The sequence below is a fragment of the Erythrolamprus reginae genome, chromosome 8 (genome assembly GCF_031021105.1).
Source record: "Erythrolamprus reginae isolate rEryReg1 chromosome 8, rEryReg1.hap1, whole genome shotgun sequence".
Taxonomy (NCBI): domain Eukaryota; kingdom Metazoa; phylum Chordata; class Lepidosauria; order Squamata; family Dipsadidae; genus Erythrolamprus; species Erythrolamprus reginae.
This window is the reverse complement of record NC_091957.1, coordinates 8,009,343-8,023,042: the sequence shown is the minus strand read 5'-3', so window position 1 is coordinate 8,023,042 and position 13,700 is coordinate 8,009,343. Positions and strand designations below refer to the sequence as shown.

Here is a 13,700-nt window from a genome sequence, read left to right as displayed (position 1 = left end):
AGTGCCTATGGTCCCATCACACCAGGGATGGGCTACTGCCTGGAATGGGGGAATGCAGGGGGGCAGTGAAAATGGAGCTCCACCCCAGAGCATCCAATTTGCAGTGAAAGATGTTGAAAGAAAATGCAGGGCGTCCTCAGTGTTGTAGTAAACATTTTGGTAGCCCTTCACTGGATGGGTGGAAGATGGATGGATGGATGGAGAGAGAGAGAGAGAGGTATATATATATAGAGAGATAGCACAGATACAGATAGATAGATAGATAGATAGATAGATAGATAGATAGATAGATAGATAGATAGATGATGGATGGAGAGAAAGAGAGAGAGAGATAGGGATATTTATAGAGAGATAGCCTAGATATAGGTAGGTAGGTAGGTAGGTAGGTAGATAGATAGATAGATAGATAGATAGATAGATAGATAGATAGATAGATAGATAGATAGATAGAAAGGGATGGATGCATGCATGCATGCATGCATGCATGGATGCATGGATGATGCATGGATGGATGGAGAGAAAGAGGGAGAGGGGGATATAGAGAAAGAGATAGCATAGATATAGATATGTGGATGGATGGAGAGAGAGAGAGAGAGAGATATTCTATCTATCTTTCTATCTATCTATCTATCTATCTGTGTGTGAGTGTGTGTGTGTTTTCGTAGATTTTCACAGGTACAGGTATGAAGGTCTTGGCATATTCAGGTTTTTTCCCATGTAGGATTCAGATATTTCTGGCAACGTTTCGACGAGGTCCCACTCATCATCTTCAGGGTGGTGCTTCTGTCCTTCTTCTATGATATATATAGAGAGGGTAGATAGATAGATGAGAGAGAGAGAGATGGATCTCTATCTGTGTTTAATGCTGTGTACCTTACTGATCAAACATTTAGTTAAATATACTTCCCAGATTTTCAAATAAATGTTAGAACATACTTGAATTATTTCTGCATTCGTACCAAAGGACCTGAATTACCGTCTTCCTAGTGTGGTTTTTTTTTTTTTAAAGCAAGTTTTATATGTTTGGGGGGAAAAAATCATTCCAAGAAAACACATCGACAAAAGAGTTAGGAAACAAATACGATGGCATTGAATCAAACTGCTTTTAATCTAAAACATAAAACAGATGCGTAGATAGTTGTTAAGGCCTTAGCGTCCCCATTAAAGCGATTGTGCTGCCTTTGTTTGTTTTAGATTGAATTTTTAAATTCTGCTCGGCTGAATTTGGCTCCTGGCGTGTTTCTTGCTGAAAACACAAAAAAGCACGGTGTAAACAGTTCGTTGTATGATGAAGCCCAAAGCAATTTCTTACAACCCTCCTTAATTTGAATTTTCTTGTTTTTAGAACGAGGAGGCCTTGCCCTTCTTGCGTTCCTGGTAGATAAAGAACAATAATTTCAGGGTAAAACTCAGATGTTGCATATTAGAAGAATTCCCCCATATTACCAGTACGGTTAAACCTCTGGGCGAGCTCTGGGCAGGCACAGTTGCCAATTTTGGCCCTCGAAGGTGAATCAAAGCTTTCCTAGATAGACAGCAATAATATGTCCTGGTATTATTGCCCATTGAATTATATGCTCGAGGCAATGTGCAAACAGAGATGGACCAACCTGTTTATATAATCAAATAGTAAAACTGTTTGATGCAGTGGGATAATGTTCGGAAACTTCAGATCGTGCAGAATGCAGCTGCGAGAGCAATCATGGGCTTCCCCAAATATGCCCATGTTACACCAACACTCCGCAGTCTGCATTGGTTGCCGATCAGTTTCCGGTCACAATTCAAAGTGTTGGTTATGACCTATAAAGCCCTTCATGGCACCGGACCAGATTACCTCAGGGACCGCCTTCTGCTGCATGAATCCCAGCGACCAGTTAGGTCCCACAGAGTGGATCTTCTCCGGGTCCCGTCAACTAAGCAATGTCACCTGGCGGGACCCAGGGGAAGAGCCTTCTCTGTGGCGGCCCCAGCCCTCTGGAACCAACTCCCCCCAGAGATTAGAACGGCCCCCACCCTCCTTGCCTTTCGTAAGCTCCTTAAAACCCACCTCTGCCACCAGGCATGGGGGAATTGAGATCCTCTTTCCCCCTAGGCCTTTACAATTCTATGCATGGTATGTATGTATGTATGTTTGGTTTTTATATTAATTGATTTTTAATCATCAATACCAAATTACTATTGTACACTGTTTTATTGTCGCTGTTAACCGCCCTGAGTCTCTGGAGAGGGGCGGCATACAAATAAAATAAAATAAAATAAATAAATAAATAAATAAATAAATAAATAAATAAATAAATAAATAAATAAATAATCCCTTTCCAATTATAAAAAGGAATCTTGCCTTCCAATCATTGTTTATTGCTTTCTGTTTTGTGGTTGTTATCGGTTATTACCGATAGAGTCCCCTTTTGTAGAGAGATTTTATATATTTGTGTGTGCGTATAATGAATAACTAAAGAGATAGGTAGGTAGGTAGGTAGGTAGGTAGGTAGGTAGGTAGGTAGGTAGGTAGATAGATAGATAGATAGATAGATAGATAGATAGATAGATAGATAGATAGATAGATAGGATAGTGTTGTGGTTGGCTCCAGCCCAGCTCTTGCCCCAAGGAATGTGGAGGTGGGTGTGGGGGAAACATCCACATGCCACAGGCCTGTTTTGCTCCCAATAGAAGCTCCCAACAAAGGCTTCTCTGATGAAGGAAGTGTGAGTAGCAGGGAAGGGGGGAATTTGGCAGACAGCCCAGGAGGAGATCAATCATCCTTATCATCCCTGCATTCCGAACAAGAATTTATGACAGATCCACGCATGCGTAGAGTGATACATAGGAGAGAACAACTGAAGGATTATTACAGGAGATAAGTGAGGCCACCTGTGGTTGGGTGGGGCTGCTCTAATTAGTGCCACAGATAAAAAGAACAGCGTGCTGGTTTAGCCTTGTGGAAGTTGATCTGATTCATAGTTTCATCGAGATCGTGGTTTTTGCTGTTTTCCTGTTCAAGGCTGTGTGTGAACTTTCTGGACTTTGGAATTGGACTCAATTTCCCAGTTATTGGGTGAGAAATTGGATTGCATTTAACCTGTGCCTTGTGTGTATCAGAAAATCCCTTTGACATTTAAAAAGGGAGTTTTTTCTACTTTTCTGTTGATAAAGACTTTTGGTTTTCCTTCTATTGTGGGGTGTGTGTCTTTCTGGACTAATTACCCTGTAATTACGGGTGGTTGGGACACGCCAGCAGAATAGATAGATAGATAGATAGATAGATAGATAGATAGATAGATAGATAGATAGATAGAGAAAGAGAAACCTATATCTATATGATATAGATATAAATATAGATACCTATATTTATATCTCTACATACATGCATATATACATAGATGCATACATACATACATACACACTGCTCAAAAAATAAAGGGGACACTTAAACAACACAATATAACTCCAAGTCAATCAAACTTATGTGAAATCAAACTGTCCAGTTAGGAAGCAACACTGATTGACAATCAATTTTATTTTGTTGTCAGCATATCCAACTTTCTACAGAACGAAGTATTCAGAGAGAATATTTCATTCATTCAGATCTGGGATGTGTTCTTTGAGTGTTCCCTTTACTTTTTTGAGCAGTGTGTGTGTGTGATGAATAACTAAAGATGGTGTGTGTATTTGTGTGCATGCATGTATACACACACTCTCGCGCGCACACACACACACACACACACTATCTTTAGTTATTCATCAGGTGAGGTTGCAACCGCAACAAAGTTCCAACAAATCCACGAGTCTCCAGGAACAATTGATCGAATTGACCTGTATTCTTGATGCGATCATTATTTTCACCCAAATGGCACGATCTGACAAACTTAATTTGATGGCTTAAGGTGTAAAAATAGATTTGGAGAGGTGAATTGACAGAAGAATCCACAGCAAGGTTCAACAAATCTCCATGGTGCTAGGTTGAGGATAGGATAGGATATGGACTAGAATATGGATTACAATATGGGATGGAATATGGAACAGAATATGGAATAGAGTAGGATAGGGTAAGAATAAGTGAGGCCTGACTAGGCTAGAGTGGTGTATTATACAGCAGAACAGAATGTGGAATGGAAGAATAGAATAGAATAGAATAGAAATAAATGGAATAGAATAGAATAGAATAGAATAGAATAGAATAGAAATAAATGGAATGGAATGGAATGGAATGGAATAGAATAGAATAGAATTTTTATTGGTCAAATGTGATTGAACGCACAAGGAATTTGTCTGCAGTGTACAGTATGATGTCCGTCCATCGTGTTCGAAGAGGACTTTGACATCTAATGGCTTGTGGGCTGTATGCGATGTATTCGCAGGTGACTGATACAAAATGTTCTGCCACATGTTGGGCAGACATGTGTGGGCACCGTCGTCGCAGCATTGGCATCTCTGGCTTTGTGGAGTGCTCGCTTCTCTTCTGCTAGGAATGTTCTTCTGGCTTCACATGTCTGGCAGCCTAAGTAGATCAGCATGCGCCATGTCGGTCGACCTCATGACAGTTTTTTCCCAGGAGGTGGTGTCAATATCGAGGGACCGGAAGGAGGCTTTCAATGTGTCTTTGTAATGCTTCCTTTGTCCCCCTATGCTCACCATAGAAGAGCTGTTTAGGGACGCGATGGCCTGTCTGTCTGTCTGTCTGTCTGTCTGTCTGTCTGTCTGTCTGTCTGTCTGTCTGTCTGTCTGTCTATCTATCTATCTATCTATCTATCTATCTATCTATCTATCTATCTATCTAGACTTCTATGCCACCCAATCCCAAAGGACTCAGGGTGGCTTACAACAGTATAAAATTACAAGTAACAATAACAATAAAAAGAAGTCATAAAAATTAACGAACTAATTTCTAAAATCCTAATTAAACAGTTCAACAACACATATACTAGTCATTCATACCGATTCATACACATGGACAAGCTAGTGGTTGATTTAGGGCCCCCAGGCCTGCTGGCATTGCCAGGTCTTTGTGGCCTTATGAAAAGCCAGCAGGGTGGGGGCCATACGGACCTTTGGGGAGAGTGGATTCCATAAAGTTGGGGCAGCCACAGAGAAGTCCCTCCCTCGCTTTCCCGCCAACCTGCATTGTTTAGCTGATGGGACCTGGAGGAGACCAACTCTGTGTGCTCTAATTGGTCTCTGGGAGGTATGTGGCAGAAGACGGTCCCGTAAATAGTCTGACCCTTAGCCATATAGGGCTTTATAGGTGATAACCAATGCCTTGAATTGTGCCAGGCCTGCCCAGAGTGTCTGGTCTTTCATCAGCAGGGTGGAAATTGATGGCAAGCCTGCTCTGGAGAGGACCTCAATATAAGATCACAGTGTACATATAATCTGCAACTAATAGGTCATAGGTCATAATCATAGTTACTATCATTAATCAAATTACAAATTTGACAATACCGAAGTTCAAATGTACAAATATCTGACCTTAACCAGAGTTTGAATGGAAGCAGTTGCTATCACCACAAATCCAGGGTTTGAGGAAGAGTGACTGAAGGTGTTTCAACTTAGGGAATTTGTAGACATCTTGGGTTCCCCAAGAAAGTATGGTATGAACTGACAGCCCCCCCCCCCCCCAGATACATAGCTTCACAATTAAGATGTAAAACCTGAATTGGATGCCTTAGCATTACAATTCATTTGAGCAAGGTGTTGCCGTGGAAACCATACATTCTCCTGCATCTATCTGCATCCCATGTTGAGTCTTCAGACATTCCCAGCAGATAGAATATTGGAATAGCTAAAATAAAACAAAACAACTGACTTGGAAGGAAGGTAACCTGGAGGTCTTCTAGTCCAACCCCATGCTCAGGCAGGAGACCCTATACTATTCCAGAGAAGGGACTGTCTCATCTTGTGAAGCTCCCTGTGATAGAGTATTCAGAACATCTGGTGAAAGAAACCCACTAATTAATTGTTCTCAACTTCAGGAAATTTCTCCTTAATTGTAGGCTGGAGCTGAGGAGACATTGTGTCTTTTAGAAACACAGAGGATTGATGGAAGAGAAAGACCTCATGGTCCATCTAGTCTGCCCTTATACTGTTTCCTGTATTTTACCTTAGGATGGATCTATGTCCTGTGTTTTGATCCCGCTGTATGGAGTGCTGGTGAGACCCCATTTGGAATACTGTGTTCAGTTCTGGAGACCTCACCTGCAAAAAGATATTGATGAAATCGAACGGGTCCAAAGACGGGCTAGAAAAATGGTGGAAGGTCTTAATGAACTTAATGAACTCAATCTGTATAGTCTGGAAGACAGAAGGGAAAGGGGGGACATGATCGAAATATTTAAATATGTTCAAGGGTTAAATAAGGTTCAGGAGAGAAGTGTTTTAATAGGGAAGTGAACACAAGAACAAGGGGGCGCAATCTGAGATTAGTTGGGGGAAAGATCAGAAGTGACATGAGAAAATATTATTTTACTGAAAGAGTAGTAGATTTATTTATTTATTTATTTATTATTTATTTATTATTTGGATTTGTATGCCGCCCCTCTCCGAAGACTTGCTTGGAACAAACCTCCAGCAGACATGGTTGGTAAATCCACAGTAACTGAATTTAAACATGCCTGGGATAAACATAGATCCATCCTAAGATAAAATACAAGAAATAGTATAAGGGCAGACTAGTTGGACCATGAGGTCTTTTTCTGCCGTCAGTCTTCTATGTTTCTTTGTTTATCTCAGGCATGTTTAAATTCTGGGAGTTGAAGTCCACACATCTTCAAATGGCCAAGGTTGAGAAACACTGCTCTATTAGCATAGGTAGATTGGTAGGTTTTACCTGGTTGGGAGGATAGGAAAATGCCTTACATCTTAAACTATTGATGTACATCCTGCAAAGCTGCTAATACTGTAATGGCAAAAAGTTATCTCAAGTCTCAGGCTGAATTTTTCCATTTCTAATAGGAGTTGCTAAGTGTTGAATTCATGATGTGTTGGAACTGTCATTGACATTTCTCCAGCTACAAATAAGGTGTGAGTTTCACCTGCATTACCATTGATAGCTCTCCACCTACATATAGTATTAGCTTCAAAGGGTGCATCTTTCTCTTATTGTGTGAGACCTGGTAGAATAGGGTGAAGGTTGAATCAGTGGGTGGATTGGTGTGTGGGGTTTTTTTTCTGGTAATAAACATGGATTTTAACTCTTTCTTGCTAGAAGCTACAACCCAATTGCTTCCTCAGAAGAACTGCCCACTAAGGGCAGTTGAACAGATAGAGGACAATTTTGAGCAAGTTGCATGGGATCTCAGCAGGTAGCTCAATGGGATGGGACAGGGTGAGATGGGATGGAATATACGTAGAATGGAATGGAATGGAATTTTGAATGAAATGGAACGTGGAATATGGAAAGAGAAAGAGGAGAGGAGAGGAGAGAAGAGAAGAGAGAGAGATGAGACTGTGGAGTGGAGGACAAGAGAAAAGAGACAAGAAGGAGGGGACAGGAGGGAAAGGAGGGAAAGGAGAGAAGATAAGAAAAGAAAAGAGAAGAGAAGAGAAAAGAGTTTGGAGTGGAGGAGAAGAGAAAGACAAGAGAAAGCTAACCAAAGCCAACTTTCATTGGCTTTGGATTGGAGAACCCCAATAATATAAAACCACACCGTAGAATACTAACCAAAGCCAATAAAGAAACAAGAGCAAAAGATTTGTCCATTTTTGCCCAGCGAATTACATGTGCACAATCAAGCACAACCAGAAGGAGAAATGACTTGATTAATCTATTTTGGTACAATGTGTCATCCTCCTATTTTTGGCCTTTCTCTAAACAACCTCCCTACAGGGCAGGAGGCAGGAGCATCTATGCTCTATCTACGCACGGGTGGTTATGATTAATCGCCAGCCAGCCTATCACCAGAACAAGAAATCTCCTAAAATCTTTGATAGCATCTCTTTTGAAAACCACCTGGAAACAAAGAGAACTTGCTCAACCTCTATATAATATATAAAGCTTCATTGGGATTTGGGAGAAGTTGCCACTGTCTTGGATAGAGCAAGGGAAAACATGGTTTGTGAGGGGTCCTTGGTGCACTCTGGTTTTCTTGCAGATGCTTCATAACCCAAACTAGATACCGCCATCAGTGATTGATGGGTGGAGAGAGGGGGAAGAGGAAAAGGAGGAGGAGGAGGATTGTGGAGTCTTTGATGCTGATTTCTTGTAGACGTTTCATTACCCAACAAGGTAACATCATCCAAGATTGAAGGGACAAGGAGGAGGGAGGAGGAGGAGAGGAGGAGGAGATGCTCACTGAGCTACATTGTTTTCTTGCAGATGTTTCATTATCCAAATAGGTAACATCATCAGTGCTAGAAGGAAGTGGGGTTTTCTGGGAGGAGGACTGTGGGGACCTTGGTGCTTTTTAAGCTTGGCTTTTTTTCCCTTGCAGATGTTTCATTACTCAAACTAGATACCATCATCAGTGATTGAAGGGTGGAAGGAGGAGGGGGAGAACTGTGGAGTCCTTGGTGCTGTTTTCTTGTCGATCTTGACCAACAAAGTAACACCATCAATGATTGAAGGGAGTAGAGTGTGGGAGGAGAAGAAGGTGGGGGAGATAATTATTTTGGTGTCCTTGGTGGAACAGATGCATCTCTTTCTCTCTCCTCTCTCTCTCTCTCTCTCTCTCTCTCTGTGTAATCTCTCTCTCTATCTATCTATCTATCTATCTATCATCTCTATCTATCATCTCTATCTCTATCTATCTATCTATCCATCTCTATCTATTTATCTATTTATCTATCCATCTCTCTATCTATCATATCTATCTATCTATCCATATCTATCTATCTATCTATCTATCTATCTATCTATCTATCTATCTATCTATCAATCTATCCTTCTCTCTCTCTCATATCTGTCTGTCTGTCTGTCTGTCTATCTATCTATCTATCTATCTATCTATCTATCTATCAATCTATCCTTCTCTCTCTCTCATATCTGTCTGTCTGTCTGTCTATCTATCTATCTATCTATCTATATCTATCTATCTATCTATCTTATCTATCTATGTATGTATGTATCTATCTATCTCTCTATCTAATCTATCTATCTATCTATCTATCTATCTATCTATCTATCTATCTATCCATCTCTCTCTCTCTCATATCTGTCTGTCTGTCTCTCTGTCTGTCTATCATATCTATCTATCTATCTATCTATCTATCTATCTATCTATCTATCTATCTATCTATCTATCTATCTACCTATCTATTAGTGCCCTGATAATGTTCCCCAACAACAACAACAACACCCAAGTTCAGGAAACATGAAGGACCCCTCATTTCAACCTGTGGCTACACATATTCCCCCTTATTAGTATAACTTGATTCGCAATGACTCCCTGGAGGACGCTGTTGCCACCACGCCAGCTTTCTCTCCGTTGACCTCAACAACGTTGTGAAGACTTGGCAGGACAACGTCACATCCCTCCCCTCACCTCTTTTGCCCTCTGCCTCCTCTCCTCCCGGCGCCTCTCCTCTCTGCCCTGGTGCCTGTTCTCAATTCAGGGGCGATTGAGGAAGACGGGCATCGCTTGGAGGACCCCTCGCCGCCGACACGCAAAGGGCTGCATTGAGAGTGCCAGTCATTGTCGCGATTAGCATTCCGTGGCTCTGATAGAAAAGGCTGCCAAGACGAAAGAGCCGGGGGCGTTCTGCCAGGGATGATTGACGGACTCATTTTCAGCACCTCACAGTTACAGGCTGCGATAAGTTTATATTACAGTGCTGATAGCCCCCTCACTCACCCACCCATCCTGAAGGGCTAATTTAGGTTTCCGATAGCTGCTGAATAGTACGTTAGACAACCTAGGCAGGTCTTCCCATTAATCTCAGCTGTGTTGCTATGAAGGCATGCTTCGGGGAAGGTTTGCACCCAAGCCTGTAAGCGATTAGGCTGCAACTTTCTTTCTTTTCTTTCTTTTCCTGTCGAATCGCCCTGGTATATGGGAGGAGTTTAGTGCTTCTTTTTGCCTCTCGGCCCAACCCAGGGCCATAGCCAAGCCAGTTAATTAATATTTTCATAGCCGACAAACTGTATTCTGTATGTGTAACACATTTTTGCTGAATTTGAAAATGAAGGGAGACTAGGATAGGTCTATTTCAGCCTTCTTGTGGCCTCATCAGCTAGTCAAACCTTCACTGGGATTTGCCTTACAAGACAAAGGCTGCAAGTTCAAATCTCAGTGAGGGTATGGCTAGTTGATGAGGCCACAACAAGGCCGAAATAGATCTATCCTAGCCCCTTTTCATTTTCAAGTTCAGCAAAAATATGTTACACACACACACACACAATTTTTATTTGGTTATTTACATTTTAAAAAGGACATACAAACAATAAAGAAAACAATGACATATTTACATTTACTCATCTAGGGTTATCATACGTTAATTTACATCGACGATCTATTCTTTTAAAAAAGTTTTTATTCATTTATAAACTTTTTGTATTGTATTCTTTATTCAGTCATAGACCAGATAGTACAACAAACAAAAATGCTCAGCAAACTCACAACAAAAAGTTGCAAGATAAAATAGCAAATAACAGGTAAAATCCATGATAAAATCCAGTCTGTCAGTTACACATGGTCAATACTACTAAAATTACAATCCATAACGTTTGAGGGCCATAGTCAGTTTAATACTATTAGGGAAAGGAATAAACAGGGTTGCCACATTTTATTTATTTGTTTGTTTGTTTGTTTGTTTGTTTATTTGACGTATGCCAATAACTTCAAAGGTATTGTATATAAATATGGAACAACATACTCACTAGCCCTGTTGATGTTATTTAGTCAGGTAATGAAATGACTGCAAGAAAATAACTAATTTCAGAGCTATTGTTTATAAATAGGAAACCACACACTCATTATCCCTGATGATGTTATCTAGTCAGGTAGTGAAATATCTGCAAGCAAACAACCAAGCTCAGAACTGATGTGTATAAACAAACAGCAAACCACCCACCCCGCCCTGCCTCCGTAGCTTTGATAATACAGTGGTACCTCTACCTAAGCCTCTACTTACAAACTTTTCTAGATAAGAACCGGGTGTTCAACATTTTTTGGCCTCTTCTCAAGAACCATTTTCCATTTACAAACCTGAGCCTCCAAAACTGTAATCAGAAAAGACAGGGAGAAGCCTCCGTGGGGCCTCTCTAGGAATCTCCTGGGAGGAAACAGGCACAGAAAAGGTGGGGAGAAGCCTCTGTGGGACCTCTCTAGGAATCTCCTGGGAGGAAACAGGGCAAGAAAAGGTGGGAAGAAGCCTCCGTGGGGCCTCTCTGGGAATCTCCTGGGAGGAAACAGAGCTGGAGAAGGTGGGGAGAAGCCTTGGTGGGGCCTCTCTAGGAATCTCCTGGGAGGAAACAGGGCCTCCACCCTCCCTGTGGTTTCCCCAATCACACACATTATTTGCTTTTACACTGATTCCTATGGGAAAAATTGCTTCTACTTCCAAACTTTTCTACTTAAGAACCTGGTCACGGAACGAATTAAGTTCATAAGTAGAGGTACCACTGTATTATGGCAATGAAACATCTGCAAGCAAACAACAGAGCTCAGAGATCACCAAGGACTTCACAAAGTCACTTACTTAACGGCAGAGCTGGTTCTGCAGAGAAGACGCTCCTAAGAGACGTAAAGCCAGCAAAGGGAAATTTAAGCATGGTCAGGTGCTTTAGCAATTGAAGAAGATTCCAGCTAACTGAACTAGATATAATATTTATCGCGGTGATTTTGGAGTCTGGGAATGTAGCAGGTTTAAAGCACACCATCCTCTAGATTAGTTGAATTTTTTCCCCCTGGAGATTTCTTCCTCCACTTTGCTCTCAGTAGCCTGATAAGCGCCGTGTGAAGAGCGCAAGCCAAGCGAGGGAACGGTTCAAAGCATTAATTTTTGCTTCCTTCCGTTCTCTCAAAACTGTTCAAGAAGGCCAATAAATTACCAAGCATCACTCCGGGACACGCACAAATCTCCGCAGTCTGCATTGGTTGCCGATCAGTTTCCGGTCACAATTCAAAGTGTTGGTCATCACCTATAAAGCCCTTCATGGCACCTGATCCGGGTATCTACGAGACCGCCTTCTGCCACATGAGATCCCAGCAACCAGTTAGGTCCCACAGAGTTGGCCTTCTCCGGGTCCCGTCAACTAAACAATGTCGCTTGGCGGGGCCCAGGGGAAAAGCCTTCTCTGTGGCGGCCCCGGTCCTCTGGAATCAACTCCCCCCAGAGATTAGAATTGCCCCCACCCTCCTTGTCTTTCGTAAGCTCCTTAAAACCCACCTCTGCCGTCATGCATGGGGGAATTGAGACATTCTTTCCCCCTAAGCCTTTACAATTTATGCATGGTATGTTTGTTTGTATGGATGTTTAGTTTTATAATAAGGGTTTTTTTAGTTGTTTTTAGTATTGGATTTACATGATGTTTTTTTATTACTGTTGTTAGCCGCCCCGAGTCTACGGAGAGGGGCAGCATACAAATCAAATAAATAATAATAATAAATAATAATAATAATAATAATAAATAATAATAATAATAATAATAATAATAATAATAATAATAATAATAATAAATCTTCCTACTGGGTTTTCCCAAGGATTAACCCACCTGTTTTAAACTGACCAAGTAAACTCAGAAAGTGTTTTCCCAGGCTGGGAAAAGCCTCTTCTAACATTTAAGGAGGGTTCAATGCAGGAGGTCCTCGATGTACGAACCACATTGGAACCCCCACATTTCTGTGGTTAAATGAGACAAAGTGTGTTTCACTCTATTTTACCAGGGTGGTGCAGTGGTTAGAGTGCAGCACTGCAGGCTCCTTCAGCTGCTAGCTGTAGTTCAGCAGTTCAAATCTCACCACCGGCTCCAGGTTGACTCAGCCTTCTTCCAGGGAGGTGGTTAAAATGAGGACCCAGATTGTTGGGGGCAATTGGCTGACTCTGTAAACTTCTTAGAGAGGGCTGCAAAAGCACCGTGAAGTGGTATATAAGTCTAAGGGCTATTTCTATTGCTATTTTACAACTTTGTGTTGTGGCCCACTACCAGGTGATGATACTACAGAGGTAGTGAGTTCCCGGTATCAATTATTCAGCAACTCAGTTACTTAAGTCATATTTCCTACAGTCGAGTTTAGAGCAGTTTACTTTAAATTTGTGTCTGTTGTGTGCTCGTGTATTGTTGTGGGTGAAGCTGAAGTAGTCATTGACAGGAAGGATGTTGTAACAGATGATTTTATGGGCTATGCTTAGGTCGTGTTTAAGCCGACGTAGTTCTAAGCTTTCTAAACCTAAGATTGTAAGTCTAGTTGCATAGGGTTTAATTTTAGCCTTAATCATCTTTGTTGCTCTTCTCTTCACTCATTCTAGAATCTGATAGTGGAGCTGATAGCGGATCCCGTTCAAGAGGAGACCAACTTGGTAATGTGCCAGTGGTCTGTGCAGCTGGCACCCAAGTCAGAGTGGGGAGGATAGCGAGGAATCTGTGCCAGAGGCAGAGGTTCAACCAGGGCCTCCAGCACCACATCGCGGTGATGAGGAGGAAGAAGCTTCCCCCCTTTTTGATGCACGAGCCCGCAGGGCTGCCAATAGACAGGAATGGTTACTCCGGAGGAGGTCTCCTTGGGAGTAAGACTGGGGGCTAATCAGCCACTCCCCTAGTCTACTT

At 41.7% G+C, this 13,700-nt stretch overlaps 1 protein-coding gene across 1 annotated transcript in view; it reads left to right on the top strand.

Moving 5' to 3' along the window:
- Nucleotides 1-13,700, top strand: part of ASTN2 (astrotactin 2) — a 397,091-nt gene that overhangs the window by 267,930 nt on the left and 115,461 nt on the right. Inside the window, 1 exon segment of the mRNA XM_070759605.1 lies at nucleotides 13,403-13,488. Coding sequence (XP_070615706.1) covers nucleotides 13,403-13,488 — 86 coding nt within the window.